The sequence below is a fragment of the Uloborus diversus genome, chromosome 7 (genome assembly GCF_026930045.1).
Source record: "Uloborus diversus isolate 005 chromosome 7, Udiv.v.3.1, whole genome shotgun sequence".
Taxonomy (NCBI): Eukaryota; Metazoa; Arthropoda; class Arachnida; order Araneae; family Uloboridae; genus Uloborus; species Uloborus diversus.
Genome location: NC_072737.1, coordinates 70365101 through 70388763, shown reverse-complemented (window position 1 = coordinate 70388763; position 23663 = coordinate 70365101). Strand labels below are relative to the sequence as shown.

Here is a 23663-nt window from a genome sequence, read left to right as displayed (position 1 = left end):
TCTTAATGACTGCCAAAAGACTATCATTGCCAGCTCTTCTTTATAAACAGAACACGAAATTAATTTATGTTTTCTTTACGCATGCTGTGCATAAAAATTGATATAAGTACACATTAAACTTATTATACAATTAGTCATCACTAGAATGAAGTAGGTTTTTATCTACGGAACTTAACCCCTATTTTAACACTACTATTAGCTCTCAATTTACGCGGCATTTTCTTGGAACCTAATCCCCGCGAAAGACGAGGGTCTACTGTATTTTAAATATTCAGCTGAAGGCATAGCTCGCTTAGCCTATATTTTCATTTATATATGCATTAAGAGTTTTCACTTTAAAATAGTCATTTTGGACGCATTTTTAGCACCCCTGTAACAGCTTCATTATTTGTATTCAATGTATGGTGTTTAGCTATGCTCCCATTCAAAAAGTACATTCATTATTCTCTTCATTTTCATTTCTGAATTATTTATAAAATAAAGGGGGAGGGAGGAATCCTAATTTTTTGTTTTAAGATTGTGGAAGGTGTGTTGTTGCTATTTAAAGTCCTCCACAACTTGCCCCCCCCCCCAAAAAAAAGTCAACGATTTGACCCAACTATAGTTTTTTCAACAATTTATCGATTAAAATAATTTTTGCGAATTTGGAAAGAACATTTTAGCTATCTACATTTTTCAAAATCAACTTCTTTTTCTTTTTTTCCCCTCGAAAATTTTGGTGTCCGGCTACTTAAAAAGTCTTTAAAAAACTCGAAGAGATTCATTATTCAATTTGTATGTCGATGTGTCCCAGCAGGAGTTAGTCCGGTCATCGTTGGTTGACTCAGGTTATTACCATAGCTACTCGTTTCATCGGAGTTCTGTGAACTCGAGCTCCGTCAGCCGGAAAGCTCTGACTATACTGCAAAAGCATCTGGGGCTACAACCATATTTCCCCACATTTTATGGAAACCTCCCACCGTAATGCTTTTTCCCATCGTGAATCGTCACTTAACTTTCAATTAAACAGTTAAATTAAAGTTTTTTATACAAAACTTCGATCAATGGGGGTAACTTTAAAAAACGCAGGGTAACTTTGCACCATTTCATTTTTTTAGAATATTCGATTTCAAAAGAAACTGAAACAGGCCCAGTGCTGCACCCTGCCGACGTTGTCATACGAGTTTTCTACTTTTTATTTTGTAAATTAAGTTGGTAAAACTGAGCACAGCTAATTGTATAATTCTATGTTCAGAAGCTCTTCTTGAATGCTCACGTGAGGTTTTTGAAATCCCTCGTCCTACATCCTCATAAGAATAATTGCAAATTCACTGATAGAGTAATGCTCTGACGTCATCAACAATGAAACTAGCGCCATAGCATGCGTGACAGCGACAGCATTATTTAATTGTTGAAGCACCAAAAATTCAGTAAGTTATTCGCAACTCCGACAAACTATAGGGGGCACTGCAGCCACCGTCTAATGACGGATAAAAAAGGTAAAACAAACGCACGCCGTAGCGTAGAAAATGCTAATAAGCCTAGTAATTTTTGCTTGTATGCATGACTTTTTTTGTTTTATTCTTTTTAAATTAGGTTTTAAAGTCTTGTGGATATTCTTGTTCACGTAGAAAGAAATGAGAATTCAAGAAACATTACTAAACGCTAGAAATTAATACAAATTTCGCAGTTCGTAGTTGTAAACAGCCATTTCCACGATGTTGAATTCGATATTTATCCATTCTTGATGTAACTACATTTTCACTGTGGCAATAAGAACACTATAAATATTTCATGTAACAAAACCTTTGTTTACCAGTGTTATCAAAAGAGGAAGATGATACTTCTTTGTCGAGTTTACCTAACGCTGTTTGTTCTACATTTGTAGCTGAGTTATTTCTCAAATTGCTGAATCGTTTAATTTTATTTTTTCTCTGTTTCGTATGTTTCTAATTTTTGAATTATGAATTAATTTCCGTCAAGCATCATCAATAAAATTCTCATGGATACATGGTGGTAGTTTCCTTTTTAATTGATCTTCGATTATTTCTTTAAACTTGTCGAATTCTGTAATCTTTCTACCACACATGATAAAAAATAAAAATGGTTTACAACTGACATGCAAAATCTCGCCAAGGGCTCTTTGCTCGCACAATACTTAAACTATAACTCTAAACAATTTGGCGAAGAAAATTCTTACCTTTTGTATTTGTTAGTTCAAATTTTAAACGTTCTGTCTTGGTTAAGCATTTTTCATTTTGTTCTACCGTAAGATATTCAAGAAAATATTTTGCATAGTGTCCATTCCAACTGAATGCTGCAGTAAAATAAGGTTAGTTAAATTACTTATTTTTGAACTAGGCAAAGATGAAAGTCCTAATTCCTCTGCTAATGTTATCAAATCCTTCTTTCGAGCTTAAGATTAAAAAAAATCCATATTGTTACAAATTCACACAAAACAATAAAAATAAATTTACCTGGTATAACGTTATCCTCTTTCAAAAAAAGAAAAAAATGCATCAAATAGACGAGCATGTTCGTTGATAATGCGAAGTTTGTTAATCCATAGTTTTCTTGTGTTTACGCTTTCACCATTTACAAAAATCAACTCGCTTTTTAGAGGGAAATAATGCAAACTAACATTATTTTGAGACGATTGAGAATACCATAACGGGACGAAACAATTTCTGTAGCTGAAAGCAATCTGAGATACATCGAATGTGTTAATAACTACTCATAACAAACTGCCTATGTTTATCAACAGACACACGTGGAACGCAATGTTTTACCTTTTCTTTAATTTTGTAAATCACCGCAAGAAATGCTTTATTTTGATAAGGCTGAACTGGATTCGTCAACTTAACTGTTTTACTGTAAGACTGTCATTTTAGGAGAACGAAGAAACGAAAAAGTGGTCAACAACGAACGCTATCTACTGGCGTTTAAGGTAAATCCACTGGAGTTAGGGTTAAAATTTCAACTATCAAAATATCATCAAACAGGCAATTGCTTCGTTCAAATGTAGAAACAATTTTCAGCCGTCATACCTTGTCGGGCGATTTTCTATTTGTATCATAATATGCTAGATAACAAGTTATAGAAATCTTGTTTTGCAATAAAATTAAAATGGGAGTTTTTTGCACTTAAAATATCTCATTTTAATGGTTTAAAATTGCGTTTTTGTGTTCAAAAAAACGTATTTTACATTAAATGTCTCACATAGTTCAAAGTGGCAGTAAGTAGCGGCATTGCTTTGAACCAGGTTGATGATACACTTAAAATAGATTTTATTATTATTATTTCTTAGGATGAAAATTTTAAAATTAGCATTTATAGGATAACCATACAGTAAGCAGTAAGTAATGAGTAGGACTTGATTTTTATGCAAAAAATGCAAGAACACTTTAAAAATATGAGTGGAGCAGTTAAAAATAAAGAAATTGTGGATCAAAGTTACCTTGAATGACAGTACCTTTGCTGACTATTTTTTTATTCCTCTTAAACTAATAAATAAACGAGCTGATGTGTGCCTCACATGACTTCCTTTTACTCAAATTTAATGTTATTTTCCCTTTATTGGTAACTTTAATGTGATTCAATAGTTTACTCTCTAAGTCTAAGTATCACCAACAGTGGTTCAAATTGAAACCAGATTTAAAAAAAAAATCGCCAAATTTGTCGCCATGTCGGCGACAAAACTTGGTGACCAAAAGACTGGCGATATATCGGCAAGTGTCCGCCAAATTGTAACACCACTTGAGTTTACATCGAAATCAACAATGATTTCCCCCCAAAAAAGGGGCAAAAGACCCCTTTAGAAACATCCGAATGCAACCAAAAGGGGGGGGGGGTGCACAACTAGATCTCACTAGGAGTCTACGTACCAAATTTCAACTTTCTAGGACTTACCATTCTTGAGTTATGCGACATACATACGTACATACGCACATACAGACGTCACGAGAAAACTCGTTGTTATTAACTCGGGAATCGTCAAAATGGATATTTCGCGTGTCTATACGTTCTTAAGCACTTATCCACGTGTCGTCGAGTAGAAAAAAAAAACTCAACATTCATTTAGGAAGTGAAATGGAAATTTAGATTGATTTTTGAGTGAAATTTTTTTTGCGAATACAATACTTCCTTTTTTGTAAAAGGAAGTAAAAAGGTACTCGTGGTTTGATGGCACATGGCCTGAATCTCAGTTTTAAATAGCTGACATTAAGCAACACTTAGTTTTTCCAAGTATACTTAGAGTTTATCACCTAAGAACCTTAATTTATCAGCAAAAAGATATTGGGAGTGGAGGAGAGAGACTTAAATTTTAGAGAGAGACTTAAACTAATGAGAGAAAAACTTAAATTGGTGGTACCAATCCCCGTCCAACTTCATTTAGAGTATATCGAACTTTAACTCCCATATTGGTACTAGTTGGCACATCTATTATGGTTTCAGACTTGCATTGAGTTTTGTTTCAAAAGTGTAGTGTACTCCGCTCCGTGTTCGTTGGCGCTCACCAACCCCCGAATGTTGCTTCGCAATCTTGTTTGATCCGCAAAGATCCTGAGCACTGCAAAACGGCAGTTTTGTACATTTGAAAAGTTGCTTTCAAATTCGTGGTCTCTAATAATGTATTTTGCTCTTTAGCTCTGGGCTTGAATTGAGTTGAGCCTAGGACTTTTCGCTAAAATAGAAACCCCTATATCTAGTGTTCTAATTAACTGGGAAAATTGGAACTAGTTTTATTTGATGCAGAAAAAATCTCTTTCGAACGACACAGAATGTTAAGGGATGTGGGAAATCTTTTATCCCTTTAATAATCAATTTACGTGAAATTTTCGTATGAAAATTAATTACTAAAAAAACTAATTCGAAATTTAAATTGAAAACCGCAGAGCAAATCCTCGAGGCTCTAAGGGATTTTGTACAAAATTTCATGACTGTAGGTGCTGTGGAGTTTCGTGGAGGCAAGCCCGCCACAGACATCCTTTCAGAATTTCTTTGACGTTACCTTTTTTCAATATATAGAGATGAATATTATGTTATGAATTTTACTGACGTTTTGCATGCTTTACTAGCGTTGACAATTAATTTTCTTAATATTTTTACTGAAAAATTTATTTAATCTTTTTTAATACACAAAATGTGAAATTAAATTCTTACCTGATATGCATGAGATTAGCATCCATACTCCATGGTGATTTTGGGGTCACTGGTACCGGAATATTCTTTTCCTAAGGAAAAAAAACAAATTATTTTAAAAACAATTTTAATTTACGTCATAGAGAAAAAGATAGTTCATGAATTTCAAGAGCTGTTAGGTTTCATATTCATTACTAGTTGCATCGCCTGACTTTGCACGGTCCACCTCGTAAATAACGGTTGTGTCAAGCGACGCAAGTTCAAGAATCAGGCTTGAATAAAAGAAAAAAAATCAAAATTTAAATGTGCAGAAAAAAGTAAGTTTATGACGCAAAATTTAAATCCAGACCTCTTTGGAGTTTTTTAAAATTCCAAAAATTCAGTCGCAGTTATTAACAGGTGTTAAAACTACGTTTCACGGATTTTATGGCAAAATTCCCCCTATTTGAATTACTGAGCATCAAAGACACATCCCTATACACACACGCGTGCCTATTTACACAATCCTACCCACAGAAACACACACACACACACACAAGAGCCTGCCCACTCGGGTCGAGTATAAATAAGTCGATTCCATGGGACAGCAGCCATTTGTAGAAACAAGAAACCCAACGAACAGGGTCCTGTCGCAACTTGTGAGTGCGAAAAACATAGTTTGAATTTAAAATATCAAAAATAACACAATTATCTTTAAAAAAAAAAAAAAAACTATATTTGCACAATTCTTGCTCATACCTGGGCATAGGAAATCAAATCTTGTCTGCCTGGAAAACGTTCATAAAATTCTGCCATTCTCCATGGTGCTATAACCTGAAAAATGGAACCAATTGACAGCTCATTTTTAAACCAATGACACAATCACAGTAATCAGAGTTATCTTACAAACAAAATGCTAAATAATAGCTGCAAAGTTTTCCGAAACCCTCTTCCCAGTAGTATTAATCTTCTCGAAGAGAATAGATGCAAACCAGGATTCGCTTCAACAAAACCTAAATCTTTCTTAGCGTTGTACGGCTTGATGGGCTAGAAAACGCACATCAAAGTGTTGAATTCATACTTACTCAACCTCAACAATGCACGAGTCGTATTGCATCGTTAAACAGACAGCAAATATAAAGTGTGTCTTTGGAGGCTTGACCTTGGACGAGATCATTTACCGCAACCTACAAACATGGGTTGAAATTCCAGTTGTGCCCACCTCCTGAGCGCAAGGGCGCCCCCCCCCTAAAAAAATATCGCAAAAACCACTCCCCAAATTCAAGAGCTCTCCCCCCCGCAAATAAGAAAAATTCCCCTCAAAACAACCCTTCTAAAAATTCCAATGGCGCAGTCTAAGCCGTGACCCCCCCCCCCCCAGGTGGGCACCCCTGGAAATTCTTAAATTGGCACAACGTCAGTAATAATAATCTCTCCTCACTCCTATTTTAACAAATGGCATCGTTTTAGCCTCATCCGATCGAAAGTCTACTTATCAGAGCAAGACCATACTGTTCAGTAGTACAGATAAGAAAACAGAGACTGTTCTTTGTTTCTGAAACATTTTATATTCTATAACTTTCATTCTGTGTACAGTGCTGGCCAAATTATTAGACTAAAGAGTTTTTTTTTTGTACACTATTTGTACCAAAATACTATTTATTTTACTGTTAAAGTACGGTGCATGCTGTACACTGATTATTACGTTATTTTAGCATAATTTAATGTTTGCAGGTGGCAGCACTGTCTGCTTTGTTTATGTTCTTTGTTTAACTACCTACCAGGAACATAACCTCAATCAGCTTAAATAGTTCACTAGTTCTTTTTATCAGTGTCTTCTGCTATATTTAAAGTTAGTTTTAGGTAATTGGTGAGTATGTGCATGTGAGTATATATAATAGTGAGTATAAACAATTTTTTACCTCCTTTTTTAAAAAGCTGAAGAATGGTGTAAACCTTGTGAAAAGTATGCCAAAAAGACTTAAAATGCTCATCAAGAACAAGGGAATGCATACTAAATATTACATAATTATTTCACTGTTCGTTAATGTGTCTATAGTTATGTAATCAATAAAGAATTTGCTTTTAAAACAGTCTTAGTCTAATATTTTGGCCAGCACTGCAGAAGACTTCAATCAGTAATAGAAAATTATCGTTCAAAATTTTCTGTGCAGAAACTGTTCATGACACCTGGTTGTTGTTTCTGACTTGTGCCAGCTAATAAGTTTGGGTGCGCTGCTTCACATTTCCAACAGTACCGGGATTTGGTGTGAAGTTCGACTTCCACAGCACACACATGTCGTTTTTAGGGTAGGCAACCGTTCACAGCACAATAAAAGAATTACATGAAGAAAGGACAAGGACACAAGAGAGATAAAGTATATCCATGCCCGGAACCGGGATTCGATCCCAGAACCTTCCCATTCGCAGTCACCTTGTTAGATTCTTTTATTAAAATTGTCTTATTTAAATGCGTTTCAATTCCAAACTGAAACTGTTTTAAAACTAAGGATTAAGCACTATAAGAAATTATTTGAGGCTTTCTCACTTTCAGTTTAGGGTTCAAAGCATAACAAGACAGCTCAAATCGAACTTGATCGTTTCCTTTTCCTGTTGCGCCATGAGAGATGAACGTTGCATTTTCCTCTGAGGCAACAGAAACTAGAGCTTTTGCAATGCATGGTCTTGCTAGAGCAGTTCCTAGCAGATATCTATCTTCATATATTGCTCCTCCTTGGATGGCTGGCCAGATGAAATCTTCCACGAACTCTTTCTTCAGATCTTTAATAATCACCTAAATGAAGAGAAACGCAATAAAATAACTCTGTAATAGACTGACAGAAAAAAGGCTTAGCAGAAATGTCTCAAATAATCCAGGAATACTGAATTTTACACGGTGAGCCATATCTCCTCAAAAACAAAACCCTGCTGTAAACATTTTCCTAGCAAAAGGACCATAAACTCTTTCAACCAAAAAAAAAAAAAAAAAAAGGAAAAGAAAAGAAGTTATGATATCCAGTTCGCTCGGAGGGGGCGGACTGGCTGCATTTGCCCAGTCGGCTAAAGAATATTTTAGCCCGCTTCTGTAAATTAAAAAACTTAAATTAAACTGCCAGATCTCGATTCTTCTGAAGTCGATCAAAGACATTAAACTATCGTTAGTTCTTATTTTTCTTTAAGTTTCTAAAGGAAAATTGTGAAACGTAAAATGAAACTTACACTAACACATTTTTCATGTGCCTTGCTACCTTGAAAGAAGCGATACTAATGGTTATAAGTTTTAAAAGGCACATCCTTAGACTTCTATACTGACAACATAGGAAGGACACGAGAAAAGGAAGGAATCAGGTAAATTTCCCCGGAAAATTTTCGAAATAGTTTGATCTATATAGACTTAATGAGAAAAGAATGAGGAGAGAAGGGGTTTCAATTGTTGTCAAAAACCGCAATTTAACAATTTTCGTTAACGTTATAGGAAAGGGCAAAGAAGGGGTTCCCCCAAGATTTTGTTTTTATTCTTTTTTTTTTCTTCAAAATTGAAGTCCATTTTTGTCTATTTTTGTTTACAGTAGAACGTCGGGGGCTCTTCCCGAAAATTCTCCCAGATGTGAAGTTTTGGAAATGTAATTTTAGACTTCCCTTGGTAAAATTAATGGAACAGGGAAGCATCGGGGGCTCTCTGCGAAAACGTTTCGACGTTGAACTATTAAAAAACGTAAAACTATTTTTGGTCACTTAGAGAGAGAAGGAGGCTCAGTGATCTCATTTTGGAAATATTTCAAAACTGAAGTCTATTCGACCCAATTTCAAAGTACATTTGAGGCAGTGAGAAGCAAAGGGATGTAAGTGGCAAAATTAAAAATTTGGAGATAACCAGTGCAAATGGTAGGTGAGCCTCTCCTCTGTCTTGGGGCAAAAGATAGTACTAGTAGCCCTGGTAGGTACTGTTATACAGTATGATTTAGAAAAACTTTTCAGTGAAAGTCTACCTAGGACGTTATCTTTAAACTCGTTTCACTCGATACGTGAAAATGTCCACTTACATCCCTTTGCTTCTCGCTGCCTCATTTGGTAACTAGAAAGGAATCCGGTGACTCTGCTTCTAAACTTCTCGACATTGAAATTTTAAAAACATAATCTTATAATATATTTGGAAACATTAAAAGGAAAGGGGGTAGCTTTCCTTAGTGTTTCCCCTAAGATTTTTTAGGAGGGTGCTGTGCTGAAAAGTTTCAACTAAACTTTTCAATGGCAAGAAAGCAAAACTAGTATGTTGTGGCCATCACGAAACTTTCTTCTATATTTTTCCTTTTTCTGATCCCTCCCCATGCTTGATGAGGAAGCAATATTCCTAACAAAAACAAAATGACACATGCAAAAACTTGACGACCATCCCAATGTCTGAATTATTGTAAAAGCAAAGCAAAGAGCGAAAATTGAAAGTTACTTTAAAAGCCTTACTTGAATTAATTACAAATATTTTATTTATTAAAAAACATAAGATGGCAACAGTTAAAAATTTTAATTCATTGATATAATATTTCCGATCATTTCCATACAATTAAAATCACGAGAAATACGCAGACGACAATCTATTACGATTTATCTTTCTTATTGTTGCATTAATAAAACTACTTTTATTCGCAAAAAAAAAAAAAAAAAAATCAATACCTCTTGGAGCGATTGGAGTCAAAATTGAACCAAAGCCTGTTTACGTATGGATTCACATATATTCCAAATTTCAAACAGAACGTAGCATTACTTCTTGAGATAGGGCACTCACAATGGAAAAAAAGAACGGGCGATTGCGCTACCCCCTTTTTAGCTGTTGACCCCAAAATAAAATCAGCTCTTATACCCACTAAGGGCTACTTGTCAAAAAATTTTTGTTTGATTCCGTTCGTTATTTCTTGAGATACAGCAGTCACAATTCACGACAAAAATTGTTCTGTAACTCAACCCCCTTTTGAGCTATTGACACCAAAATTGAATCAGCACCTGCTCCAGTTAGGGGCAACATATGGACCAAATTTTGTTTGATTCCGCCAGTTACTTCGTGAGGAATAGCAATCACGCATAACTAAAAAAACGTCCCATTGCTCCACCCCCCTTGGAGGAATTCGCGCCAAAAACCAATGGGCACAAGTTCACATAGGGTCACATATGTGTACCAAATTTCGTTCAATTTCATGCGATAGGTTTTGCTGTAGAGCGGCCACAAAAAACTGGTCACACACAGACGTGACACACACACATACACACACACATACATACACACACACATACATACACACACACACACATACACACACACACAGACAGACAGACATTTTCCAAAAATAGTCGAAATGGACTCAGCACACCTCAAAACGTTCGAATCCGTCAAAATTCGAAATTCGAAAATTTGCACGAATCCAATACTTTCTTCTATATATTAGATATAGAAGAAAGTAAAAAGAAAAAAAATTGAAAGGTCACACACAAGCTTGTTCTTGAAACGTCACTCCCTCATTTCAATCACTCATCCACAAGAATCTGATTAGAACACACCTGAATGTTTTTTGCATTATTTTTAAAACTAAACATCTAACAGCTTTTCAATATTTAAACTAGTATGTTGTGGCCATCACGAAACTTTCTTCTATATTTTTCTTTTTTTGAGCAATCACGATTGCTTATTGCTTTCATTTGACCGTTTTTGACGTTCCTTTGATTTTTCCCACCGCAACCCTCTGCACCATCACCGTGGACAGGCGGGCTCCTCACGATGCAGCACCTATAGCGAAAGCCGTCTTCAGGTTGCATCCATGTCCTACACACACGCGCATACATACACAACTACACACACACGCACACATACACACACACAAACACATACACACATACATCTACACACACATACACCTACCCATACTTACACAAACACACACGCATACATACACACACATACACACAACTACCCACACATTCCTGCCTGCACACAGACACAAACACAAATGCCTACACACATACACATACCCCCCACACACACATACACATACCCCCCCACACTTATGCCAGCACACAGACACAAACACACATACCCGTACACACAAACACCTCCCCCACACACACACAAACACACATGCCTACATACACACACTCGTGATTGCGAAAAACATAATTTGAATTCAAGATGTCAAAATTCAAATTAATTTTTTTTTATTTTTTTCTGATCCCTCCCCATGCTTGACGAGGAAGCAATATTCCCAACAAAAACAAAATTACACATGCAAAAACTTGACCTTTGCAATAATTCAGCCCCATGTCTGAATTATTGCAAAAGCAAAGCAAAGAGCGAAAATTGAAAGTTATTTTAAAAGCCTTGCTTGAATTAATTACAAATATTTTATTTGTTAACAAACATAAGATAGCAACAGTTAAAAATTTTAAATCATTGAGATAATATTTCCTATCATTTCCATACAATTAAAATCACGAGAAATACGCAGACGACAATCTATTACGATTTATCTTTCTTATTGTTGCATTAATAAAAATATTTTTATTCGCAAAAAAAAAAAAAAAAAAATCAACACCTCTTGGAGCGATCGGCGTCAAAATTGAACCAAAGCCTGTTTACACATGGATTCACATATATTCCAAATTTCAACCAGAACGTAGCATTACTTCTTGAGATAGGACACTCAAAATGGAAAAAAAAAAAAAGAACGGGTGATTGCGCTACCCCCTTTTTAGCTGTTGACACAAAAATAAAATCAGTTCTTATACCCACTGGGGGTCACGGCACACTAACGAGGTACGGGGAGATATACCGTATCTCACGGTGAGCAAGACCCACACATCAAGGGGTAAACTCCCAGCTGGGCTGACGCCCAGCACGGGGACCTTCCCCGGCGCAATAAGCATCAAGCACGTCCGTAGCATGATACGACTATCGACCGCTGCACCCAGCCGTGCGGGGGGCCCGCTATGCGAACCCCCCGGGCGGTGGAACCTAAGGCCCACGGCTAAGAGGTGGGGTGTGTGCGGAGAAAAGTTCTTATACCCACTAAGGGCTACTTGCCGATAAATTTTTCTTTCATTCCGTTCATTATTTCTTGAGATACAGCAGTCACAATTGACGACAAAAAACGTTCTATAGCTCAACCCCCGTTTGCGTTATTGACACCAAAATTGAATCAGCACCTGTTCCTGTTAATACCAACATATGGACCAAATTTTGTTTGATTCCGCCAGTTACTTCCTGAGTAATAGCAAGCACGCGTAACTCGAAAAACGTCCCATTGCTCCACCCCCCTTGGAGGAATTCGCGCCAAAAACTAATGGGCACAAGTTCACATAGGGGCACATATGTGTACCGAATTTCGTTCGATTTCATGCGGTAGTTTTTGTTGTAGAGTGGCCACAAAAAACTGGTCACACACAGACGTGACACACATACACACACACATACACACACACATACAGACAGACAGACATTTTCCAAAAATGGTCGAAATGGACTCAGCACACCTCAAAACGTTCGAATCCGTCAAAATTCGAAATTCGAAAATTTGCACGAATCCAATACTTTCTTCTATATATTAGATATAGAAGAAAGTAAAAATAGTTACTATCGAAAACACCTCGACTTTGTATGCACCTAGTATAGCAAAAAGTAAAAAAAAAGCACATTTTTAATATGATAAAACTTCTATTAAAAAGTGCCCTTTTATCTAAAAGCGAACTGCCCCTTTTTACTTTCTTCTATATCTAATATATAGAAGAAAGTATTGGATTCGTGCAAATTTTCGAATTTCGAATTTTGACGGATTCGAACGTTTTGAGGTGTGCTGAGTCCATTTCGACCATTTTTGGAAAATGTCTGTCTGTCTGTGTGTGTGTATGTATGTGTGTATGTGTGTGTGTCACGTCTGTGTGTGACCAGTTTTTTGTGGCCGCTCTACAACAAAAACTACCGCATGAAATCGAACAAAATTTAGTACACATATGTGCCCCTATGTGAACTTGTGCCCATTAGTTTTTGGCGCGAATTCCTCCAAGGGGGGTGGAGCAATGGGACGTTTTTCGAGTTACGCGTGCTTGCTATTCCTCAGGAAGTTACTGGCGGAATCAAACAAAATTTGGTCCATATGTTGGTATTAACAGGAACAGGTGCTGATTCAATTTTGGTGTCAATAACTCAAACGGGGGTTGAGCTATAGAACGTTTTTTGTCGTCAATTGTGACTGCTGTATCTCAAGAAATAATGAACGGAATGAAAGAAAAATTTATCGGCAAGTAGCCCTTAGTGGGTATAAGAACTGATTTTATTTTTGTGTCAACAGCTAAAAAGGGGGTAGCGCAATCACCCGTTCTTTTTTTCCATTTTGAGTGCCCTATCTCAAGAAGTAATGCTACGTTCTGGTTGAAATTTGGAATATATGTGAATCCATATGTAAACAGGCTTTGGTTCTATTTTGACGCCGATCGCTCCAAGAGGTGCTGATTTCTTTTTTTTTTTTTTTTTTTTTTTTTTTGCGAATAAAAATATTTTTATTAATGCAACAATAAGAAAGATAAATCGTAATAGATTGTCGTCTGCGTATTTCTCGTGATTTTAATTGAATGGAAATGATCGGAAATATTATCTCAATGATTTAAAATTTTTAACTGTTGCCATCTTATGTTTGCTAACAAATAAAATATTTGTAATTCATTCAAGCAAGGCTTTTAAAATAACTTTCAATTTTCGCTCTTTGCTTTGCTTTTGCAATAATTCAGACATTGGGTCAAGTTTTTGCATGTGTAATTTTGTTTTTGTTGGGAATATTGCTTCCTCGTCAAGCATGGGGAGGGATCAGAAAAAAAAAAAAAAAAAAGAAAAAGAAAAAATATAGAAGAAAGTTTCGTGATGGCCACAACATACTAGTTTGGTCTGGGAGAAACACTAGTTTTTTCTGAAACTGAAATCAATTTTAGGCTATAGTGCAGATAGATAAAAGGGTTACGGAGCTCTCCCACGGAAATTTCTTGAAGTGAAATTTTAAGCTATCTTTAGCGGCTTTAAGGGAATGGCGAAGGTTCAAAGGCTTTACCTGGAGTTATAGACCTGACTTTGAAAATCTTTCACACGGAGAAAACGAAGGAAACTTTCCTGAAGATGATTCAAATTCTCTGGACTAATGTTTTGAGATCATCTGCAATTTATAGATGATCACAGTTTCTTTAAATGGTGCAAAAATTAAGTAACAAGGGATGAAGAAGACATTTTTTTATTATTAACAGTCATATTGTGAAGCGTAATTCATATAATAGCTTTGCAACTAGGCAACAAAATCATTATTTTCTGTTTTTTCTCTCTACTGCAAAATTATCATAATGTGACTTACGTTCCTCTGGCTCTGAGGTACAGAACTAAGAGACGTAACCATGGCAATGCGAAACAAAACTAATTTTAATGGAGATTAGTTTCATTCGAACTTTATTTTTAACAGCTTGTAACTTTTTTTCCTTTGAAGATAGAAAGTTATTTTTTCGACCAAAGGTCGAGATATTTCAGGAATAAAAAATGTCGCTTTTTCCAACGGTGTCAAAAAGAAAACTGTGGGACAATTCCTTCACTTTTTATTGATAGATTTAATGAAGAAAGTATTACCAAAATTTCAGCTAAGCCTAAAAAAGTTCAAGGTAAAAACGCAAATTGCTGTCGTCGTAATGAAGTTAGAGCATTGAAACAAATTGCTTAGAAAGCGGAAAATTCTACCCTTTTCAACGATATAACACATTAATATGTGCAAGTAATTTTTCAACCCTTTAATAGCCAATAATAGGCAATTTACGAGAAATTTGGGGCTGAATTGGAATTAAAAAAGAACACTTTATCGTTTTTTTTTTTTTTTTCGAATTATAGCCTATGTTACTCAGGCAGGTAAGAAGGCATCTTTCATACAGTGAAAGAATTTTTCAAGTAGTTGCAACAGTTCTAGAAATTACCTCGAACATATAAACACACAAAAATTCGTCCTCTCTCTTTATAATATTAGTATAGATATGCGCGTGAAAAAAAAACTTTTTAGTAAGGTATGCGTAAAGGTAATACAATATCTATAACTATGGATGTGCTCATCATTTGGGTTTCTTTTATCATGAGTGTTATTCCCTTCTCATCAATGTTACCTGTTCCAAGTAACACTCGTGACCGGTAACACTCGTGATTTATAGAAGAATTCTTTGCTGAAATAAATTCTCTCGGTATTTTTGAAAATTTAATTAGGTCTCTTAACAAAAAATACATTACTGCCTAATTGTATATTTCTATACTTTAAAAAATATATTACAAAATAAATGGGTAACACTCATGAGAGACGATTAAAATACTCTTCACATTGAGTTATACATTTCAATATACAATTTATAAGGAATAAATATATATGTTTTATAGACTTACACATTCTAGGAGAAACAAATATGGCTTCCGCAATACTGTTGCTAACTACGATAAAGAAATATTTTACGTAAAAAAACATTTAATTCCATGGGGTAACACTCATGAGTTGCTTTTAAGGACACAAACTGCATTGAAATTTTAGATGAGCAGCTCAGTAAAATCCATTTAAGCTGTGTTTAACTAAAAAATATTACTTCTTTCTTTAATGTAAAAAATAAATAAATAAATAAATAAATAAAAAGCTTCTTGAAAGCGTACAAAAAAGATAAAGTTTATGTGAACTTTCTAGTCAGGACAGGGAAATTTCCATTACTAGTTAACTACAGTAATAGAAAAGATTTATTAATTTACAACCATGAAAAAAAGCACTGAATGCAATGAATTTAATGTAAAACAATGAATCATAACATGCTTATGCAATGCCAAATAAATAAATAAATAAATAAATAAATAAATAATTTTATCAACGTTAAATTGAATGGAAAAAGTCAGGACACCAAACTGTCAATCGTTTTGAAAATCATCCAACAATAAATCGGACAAACACTGAAAACGTTTTATAGAAATTGCTTTTTATGGAAAATGTAATGCACATTTTGAATTATCTGTTAATTTATAATTCTTGCACTTGTAAAACAGATGCTAGTAAAGGTATACCATATTATACGAGTAATGATAAAAGAATAAACATCCAGACCTTAAACATTAAAAATGATTTTTTTTACTTAAAAAATGATTTGTGCAAGATACTACATGTTGCGTTTGCTTCAAATAACTAACAATAAAAAATATTTAAAAAAATAATACAGTATTTTTGCAGCACTCTCTTAACTGTTTTAGAAAAACACACGAACATTTTTCTAACTTCTCTAGAACAGTAACACATTTTTAGTACTGGTTTTAAGTGAAAGAGAAATTTGCATTTTTTAAATTGCCTTTCGCATTACACATATAGCTGGTACTACTACGTATGTTGAGATCTACTTTGGATCACGATAGCTCCATGACTATATACCAGTTATTTCTGAGAGCTTTTCTTTTACAGCTTAAATAATTTTCAGCTTGATTTTACTACTTAAAGGTTCCTTTATTTATTTTTTTCATGTTAAGGTAGTTGCCTATTTTCCTGTCTTTGTACCTGCCGGGGAGTCAAGCGAACCCTTTCAGCTGCTCCAATTCCCTGTTTGTCGAGCAATAAATATTTTTTCCTCAGATCATCATTAATACTACTGCTTAATTTTTAAAACATTGTTACGAACCCAAAACACCTTGATTCAGCAGTAATGTAAGCCCCTCCCCCTAACTGATGACATTTGGTTTCGCTTTTTCAGCTCACTTCTGGTACTTCCGAGCCTATGGATGGGGAAAGGCCAGAGGCGTAGCTAGACCCGACTTTCGGGGGGGGGGGGGTCTTTATATATATATATATATATATATATATATATATATGTATATATATATATATATATATATATATATATATATATATATATATGTATGTATGTATGTATGTGTGTGTGTGTGTGTGTATGTGTGTGTGTGTATGTGTAAATTTTTTTAGTATTAGAAAAAATAAGAGGGAGGTGAATCTAACATACTTTGGAATGGGGTGCCCCAATTCCGATACTTGTGTCAAACAAAACAAAAGCAAAGATTTTTTTATTTTTTTAATGTTATGGAAAATTCAACTTTTTTTTCTTTTCCCTCCATTTAATTTAAAGTGAAATTTTCTAGCAACGTCTTGTCAAAACCAGTCTATCCAAATCAGGGGGAAATCAAATATCTGATGAGCGTGTTCCGTTCATTTCAGTGTGACTGCTTAATTTAGAGGCTAACACACATCTACAAAAGCTGGCATCCCTGAAAGCTAATAGATACTTCCATTTCCGCCTGTAAACTGGGTGTTTGACTTTCAATCTCATCGGTGGTCATACTATAAAGATATTATATTTATAAAGATATATCTATAAATATATTTACTTTTAATTTTATTAGCTGCTATTAGAATTTACATAAATATCTATTTGAGAGAGCAACAGCAATTTTCGGGTATAATAAACAGAAGTATTTTTTATTTTCTACTTTTTAATCCGAACCAAGCTAATAGAAATAATCTAGATTCATCTCGTTTTTAAACATTTTATTCATGTAATAACGTTTATGCAGTTTTTCTTTTGAACATGTATGAACTTATGCAGTATTAAAACGCTATGCAGTTTTTCTTTTGAATTAAAATAAAATTACCTTCAGAAGGCTCCGATGGGACTAACGCTGCTTTGCAGACTGTACTTCGTTTTCTTCAGACGACGTTAACTTTCTCTTTTTAGAGCAATCCTTTTCGTCATTTTAATTTTTTTCTTTGAGTTGAAAAAAGCTTGTTATCGGTCTTGTTCGTTTCATTATGCAACAACTTTCACTTAGAATGTACTACTTTAAACAGACTGTACGTTTCCAAAAGAATACGCAGTAAATACTGGCTGAAGAATAAATGTGATTGCAATGGATACTCTGATTAGCAAAGGTAGTTTTGACTATGACACCTATGACTAGAGATGAAAACAGTCGGAAAAAAACCGGAAAATTTCCGAAAAAAACGGAAAAAAACCGTTTTTTTCGAAGGAGTAAATTTCCACTTCGGAAAAATAAAAAAAAAAATAAATTTTTCAACTTTTCGGGGTTTTAATTGAAATTTTCAGCAAAAAGTGATTAGAAATTTCTCACGTTTGAATTCTGATGCAATTTCCTCCCCCCGCCCCTCCGTTTTATGTTAAAATACTGTTTAATATTAATGCCAGTTGTTGTATGACAATATAATTTGCATATAGATCAAAAAATGTTTAATAATACTTTTTGCATAAAAGCTTAAACCAATTACCTTAGTGAAGAATTTATTTTCCTTCTTCATAAAACAAACAAGCATAACTTTAATCATAAAACTATGTTTCTGCTGACTGTGCAAACCAAATGTACAGGGTGCGGCAAAAAAAAAAAAAAAAAAAAAAAAAAAAAAAAAAAAAAAACGGGCAAGCAATTTCCCAAGAAACTCTATTAAAAACAAATAAATTAACAAAACACAAAAAATAATATGAGAAGATCTTTAGCAATCAATAAATTTAATTGGTTTCAAACTGCCAGCCTTTTGCAGTAATACAGAGATGTGACTGCTTATTGAAATTTTCATTCAAGGGCAGGAAGTCCATTAATCAATCCTATTCCCTACAAAGCGATTGGTTTAAAAAGTCCAAACTTATGTATAGTTTAGGGTAGACCTTTGACTCTGAAACAGACCATACAGTGTAACAAATGGGATTGAGGTCCAGCGAGTAGAGCGTCCATTCTAAAGTCTATCATGTCAAAAACAATGCGCTTTGCACCACTCTTGTCTTTTTGGCCATATGAATCGGTGTGGAGTTAAAGGAAAATGTCCAGCTTACAATGCTGAAGTGCTCTTAGGCCCACAGAAGTACAATAACTTTTAAAATGTCCTTCTGGTTCACTTTTTAATTCATTTTACGGCTATCATCCACAAAAAAATAGAGATTTTTTTCGCTTGTGCTGATTCCATCACAGACCAAGCCTGACTTCGGATTTTGGCGATATTTAACACTTTCTAAGGTGCTTGGAGTGTCTACAGATCAATTCCTATGGTTCTGGGGATGTGAGCGGGTTGAACGGTAAATCAATGAAAGGTATCTCTTCCTGCGGAACTTGCGGCCCGTCTCAAACGTTTCTGGCATTTTTGGAGTCATACGAATGCCTGACCTTTTTGGAACTCGTAAAATTTCTGTGTGAGGTGTTTTTTCCCTTAGCCGCACTTATCGTTCACTAATTCCCATCTTACAAACGACTTCTCTCGTGGAAACCCAAGGATTTCATTGAACTCACTTTTGGATGACCTGACGATTAACTGGAATGTTCACTGTTCGTTTTTGTACACATTTCCGACTATCATTTCCAAGCCACTTGAAACGGCATGCCGTTTCAAATACTGTTTAGGGACAACAAGCAAACGAACTGTCGTTCTACTTGGTTAAACAACTTAAAATAGCAGGGGTATTTTGCTTAAAATTGAAAGAAAATCGAAAAACAATACATAAACTAGGTAATATATTGTTAATTATTTTCTTATAAAGTGAGAAACAGAAATAAACTAAGAACTCATTAAAATGAAATTACCTTTCTTCCATTCGATGATACAATTTTTGTCCGATATATTTTTTGCCCCTGTATACTGCCGTGCTAAGCAAAAAGGGGGAATTTGCAGTTGGGCTCGAGCTGAGATATTGTGTTTTAAAGTGTGGCTCTTCCACATATTTGAATCAGATGTCTTTTTTTTCTTAAAGAATTTTTCAAAACAATAGTTCTTGATTAAATGACCCTAAAACATTTTATTTATTAAGAAAAATTCAAAACAGAGAACAACTTGGTTATAATAACTCAAATTTGTTCAAAAGTGCTGGTATGACTACTTTTACTACTGTGCTTAGCACGGCCGTATGAATAAACTGAAACTGTAGTTTAACTTTTGGTTCAGCTTAAGAAACACCAATTTAGTTTTGATTTGATCTGAGACTGGATTGGAAAAAATCATAACTTATTAGCTTTCATTTTCAGACAGTAAATGCGCTTTCCAGGAAGATTAACCAAAGGACAGTCGTTTCGCGCACTTTCTTGGAAGAAGAGTTAAAGGGTGAAACTCATAGGTTTGGCATGTTAAGATGAACATTAAAGTTCATGGTTAAAAGTCATTCAAGTTAAAAGCCATTTCGCTCTGTTATCTGGATTAGTACTGTTCTTTGGTTGCTCTCTTTCTTAAAATTGTGATTTCTTAGAAAACCGAAATGATAGGAGTGAAAAGAAAGTATAAGTTTTTTTTCAAGTAATGAAAAAAGGAAAATCGTAGACTACTGGCCAAGTTAGATTTGCTGCAATTGCTAACCTCAAGAGGACAAATAATGAATCCAAAAAAAAAAAAAAAAAATCAGGGACCAAAAAGCAATAAAAGACTTTTCTTGAAAAAGATATGCTTAAAGTTTCTTTTACTGTCAAAATGATTCCTTAAACTCGCAATAAAGCACTCAATAATGTAATAATAGAATAAATACCTAACAAAACTAATAAAGAGGAATTTTAATCAAGAACCCATATTGTCTTTAGTATCGATTTCAAATTTTCACCATCATATTTCAAATTTCTATGAAAAGTTTCTTAAAGCCTCCGTAATTCAAAACCTCTTTATCTCGATTTTTTTAAATGTGAAATTCGAAATATACAGATTCGACTGTATGCAATATTCCCACTGCGCTTCTCATAAAATTAAACATATTTAACAATTTGCAGAATCTATAACAAAGAAAGGCTGCCTATACGTGGATTTAACAAACAATCTCATTTCTAAAGCGAAGTGTCAAATTTCACTCAATTATCAAAAAATTGTCGCAGCAGAAGGAGGCATCTTTATACTTGAGGGTCACTCATGGAGCAGATTTTCAATGGCATTGGGGGGGGGGGACGAAGTGAATTTTTGACCTTTGTTACACAGAAAAAAGTCATAGTGATTTTTTTTCTTTTTCTTCTTTTTTTCTTTCTCTTCCCTCTTCTTTTTCTCTTTTTTTTAGACTAACGTTTTGGGGGGGGGGGGGGGTTGTCCCCAAAACTCCCCCCTTAGCTACGCCCCTGCGAAAGGCGATTGATTGACAAAACGATCTGACCAATGATAAGCTCGCATTATTCACTATGTTCAAAATCGAGTATGGTATGCTGAAATGCGACGGATCCCTGCAGATGCTGCTCCTCTGGTGCTCGTCATCCACCAGCAGCACTGTCCAACAGGATCCTTTCCTCCTGGGCGGTTGAGTCTATATCCTACACACCCATACACACGCCTACACACACACATGCTTGCATTCACAAACACGCACGCCTACATACACATACACGTCAACGCACACATTAACGCCTGCACACACACACACACACACACACACACACACACACACACACACACGTTCGTGATTGGGGAAAACATAATTTGAATTCAAGATGTCAAAAAATATTTTTATTATTATTTAACTCCTAGGGAACACATTCATCACATACATCACACTCTATCAGACGGTCTCATTTCCTCTCAAACATACACAAAATTAACTCCAAAGTGACAGCATTATAAGATTATAAAGACGCGCGAGTCATTCCTAATGTCATAAATTGTCCGATTGTTTTCTCTGCTAGTCATCATAAACCTTTAATGTTATTTCATCTGTCCTATAGTGTCACGTCAGACGTTTTACGTTGCGAATCCAGAAGTGAAAGTAATCAAATGAATATCTATCCGCGAAGCTAGGCAAGGAGGGAAGGTACTTTCTGAAACAAATACGAAATTGCCCCCCCCCCCCTTTTTTGAGCAATCACATTGCTTATTGTTCTCGCTTGACGGTTTTGATGTGTTATGATTTTATTTTCCCCCCGCCTCCCTCTGCAGTACCACTGTCGGCCGGCCCTTCACGATACTGCCTTTCTAGCGAGCGTCCATCTCCTACACACACACGCATTACATACACACACTCATGCCTGCGCACAGACACACACGCATACATACATACACCAACCTACACGCACATACCACACATACACAAACACATACGCACAACCCACACACAGACACGTGCCCACACACTCATGCCTACACACAGACACAAACACGCACGTCTACACCCACACACACACATACCCACACACACACAAACACACATGCCTACAAACACACACTCGTGATTGCGAAAAACATAATTTGAATTCAAGATGTCAAAATTCAAATTATTATTATTATTTTTTTTTTGCTCACAGTACAGTTTAATCAAATGCAGTGATAAACTGTTGAATTGGCATTTTACGAAAATACATAATGATCATCAATATGAAGCTGTAAAAATTGCCAAAGGTTATATTGATCAATAGAATAGTATTCTGAAAAACAGTGAAAAATGCTTCAGTGATATCAATATCCGGAGATAAGTCTTACTTACCTTTTTTGCTCCCAGGTTTTCTGCCTTTTCCTTGGCTTCTTCAAAGTCTTCATCTTGACCAACATCAGCCTGCGAAAAACAAAACAAAAAAAAAAGGGAAAGATTATATATATATAGCGGCGTTCCTAGTACGGGTATCATCCGGGAAGGTAATTTGTGGGACCAGCCTCCCCCACCCCCCAACCCACCAAAAGAAAAGGAAAGTTTCATACCTTATATAAGCATAAAGTTCGTACAATCAGGGCCGGATTTTGAATTAGAGGGGCCCTTAGCTGTTTCAGGTATGGGGACCCCTATCGTAGTTTGAACAATTCCTCTTGGTGGTGTAAGAGACATTTTTTCTCCCTTTTACTAAGTTTGCCTCTTTCCTTTGCTACATACAGTAATACTTTTGCTTTTTGATCGCTTTTTTCCTGGTATCCTTTTTTGGATTGGCCTTAAGAGGGGAATGGTATCAAGAGAGTGACCCAGCAAGACCGAGGTCTTCGAGATAGGAAGGCCATCCAACTAGCAAATGACGTCATCGTTCGTCGATCCACAATGATATTGGCAAGTGAGCGCTTCGATTAGTATTTTGATTTAATTAAACCATTTGGTTTATTTATTATTGCTTTCTATTATTTTAGTAGCATTAAAACTTCTACTTTTTCATTTGAAAACATAAAAAGGAACCAATAATCATACATTAAAAAATACACTAAGCTTAATTCATAGTATTTCACATAAAAACATTTATAAGTCTCACAAAGTATTCAAATAACTAAACACGATTTTATTTTACAATCTTGTTAAAAGGAAGTGATAAATAAACATAGTTTTATTTTTCATTTGAAATTTTTTTTAAAGCTAATTGCATTTTAACAACTCGTATATTGTATTGAAGCATTAAGTCTTAAGAAGTATTCAAATAAATAAATGAACTTTCATTTTACAATTACATCAAAACAAAGAAAAATTTTACCATTGTATTTGAATAAGAATTAAATGAAATTTTAAAAAATAAATAAACATTTTTACTAAAGTAAACGGGAAACATGACTGTAATATGTTTCAAAGACATAACATCAAATTGAAGTACATAATAATAGATTATTAATGTTAAC

The 23663-nt window shown here is 35.0% G+C and overlaps 1 protein-coding gene across 1 annotated transcript in view; it reads right to left on the bottom strand.

Annotated features, from left to right (window-relative positions):
• Positions 1-23663, bottom strand: part of LOC129225555 (argininosuccinate synthase-like) — a 74379-nt gene that overhangs the window by 32347 nt on the left and 18369 nt on the right. The window contains exons 2-5 of the mRNA XM_054859999.1: positions 22561-22629; positions 7649-7894; positions 5860-5934; positions 5143-5213 (exon numbers count right to left, since the gene is read on the bottom strand). Of these exons, the coding sequence (XP_054715974.1) occupies positions 5143-5213; positions 5860-5934; positions 7649-7894; positions 22561-22629 (461 nt within the window). The remainder of the gene's footprint in view (positions 1-5142; positions 5214-5859; positions 5935-7648; positions 7895-22560; positions 22630-23663) is intronic.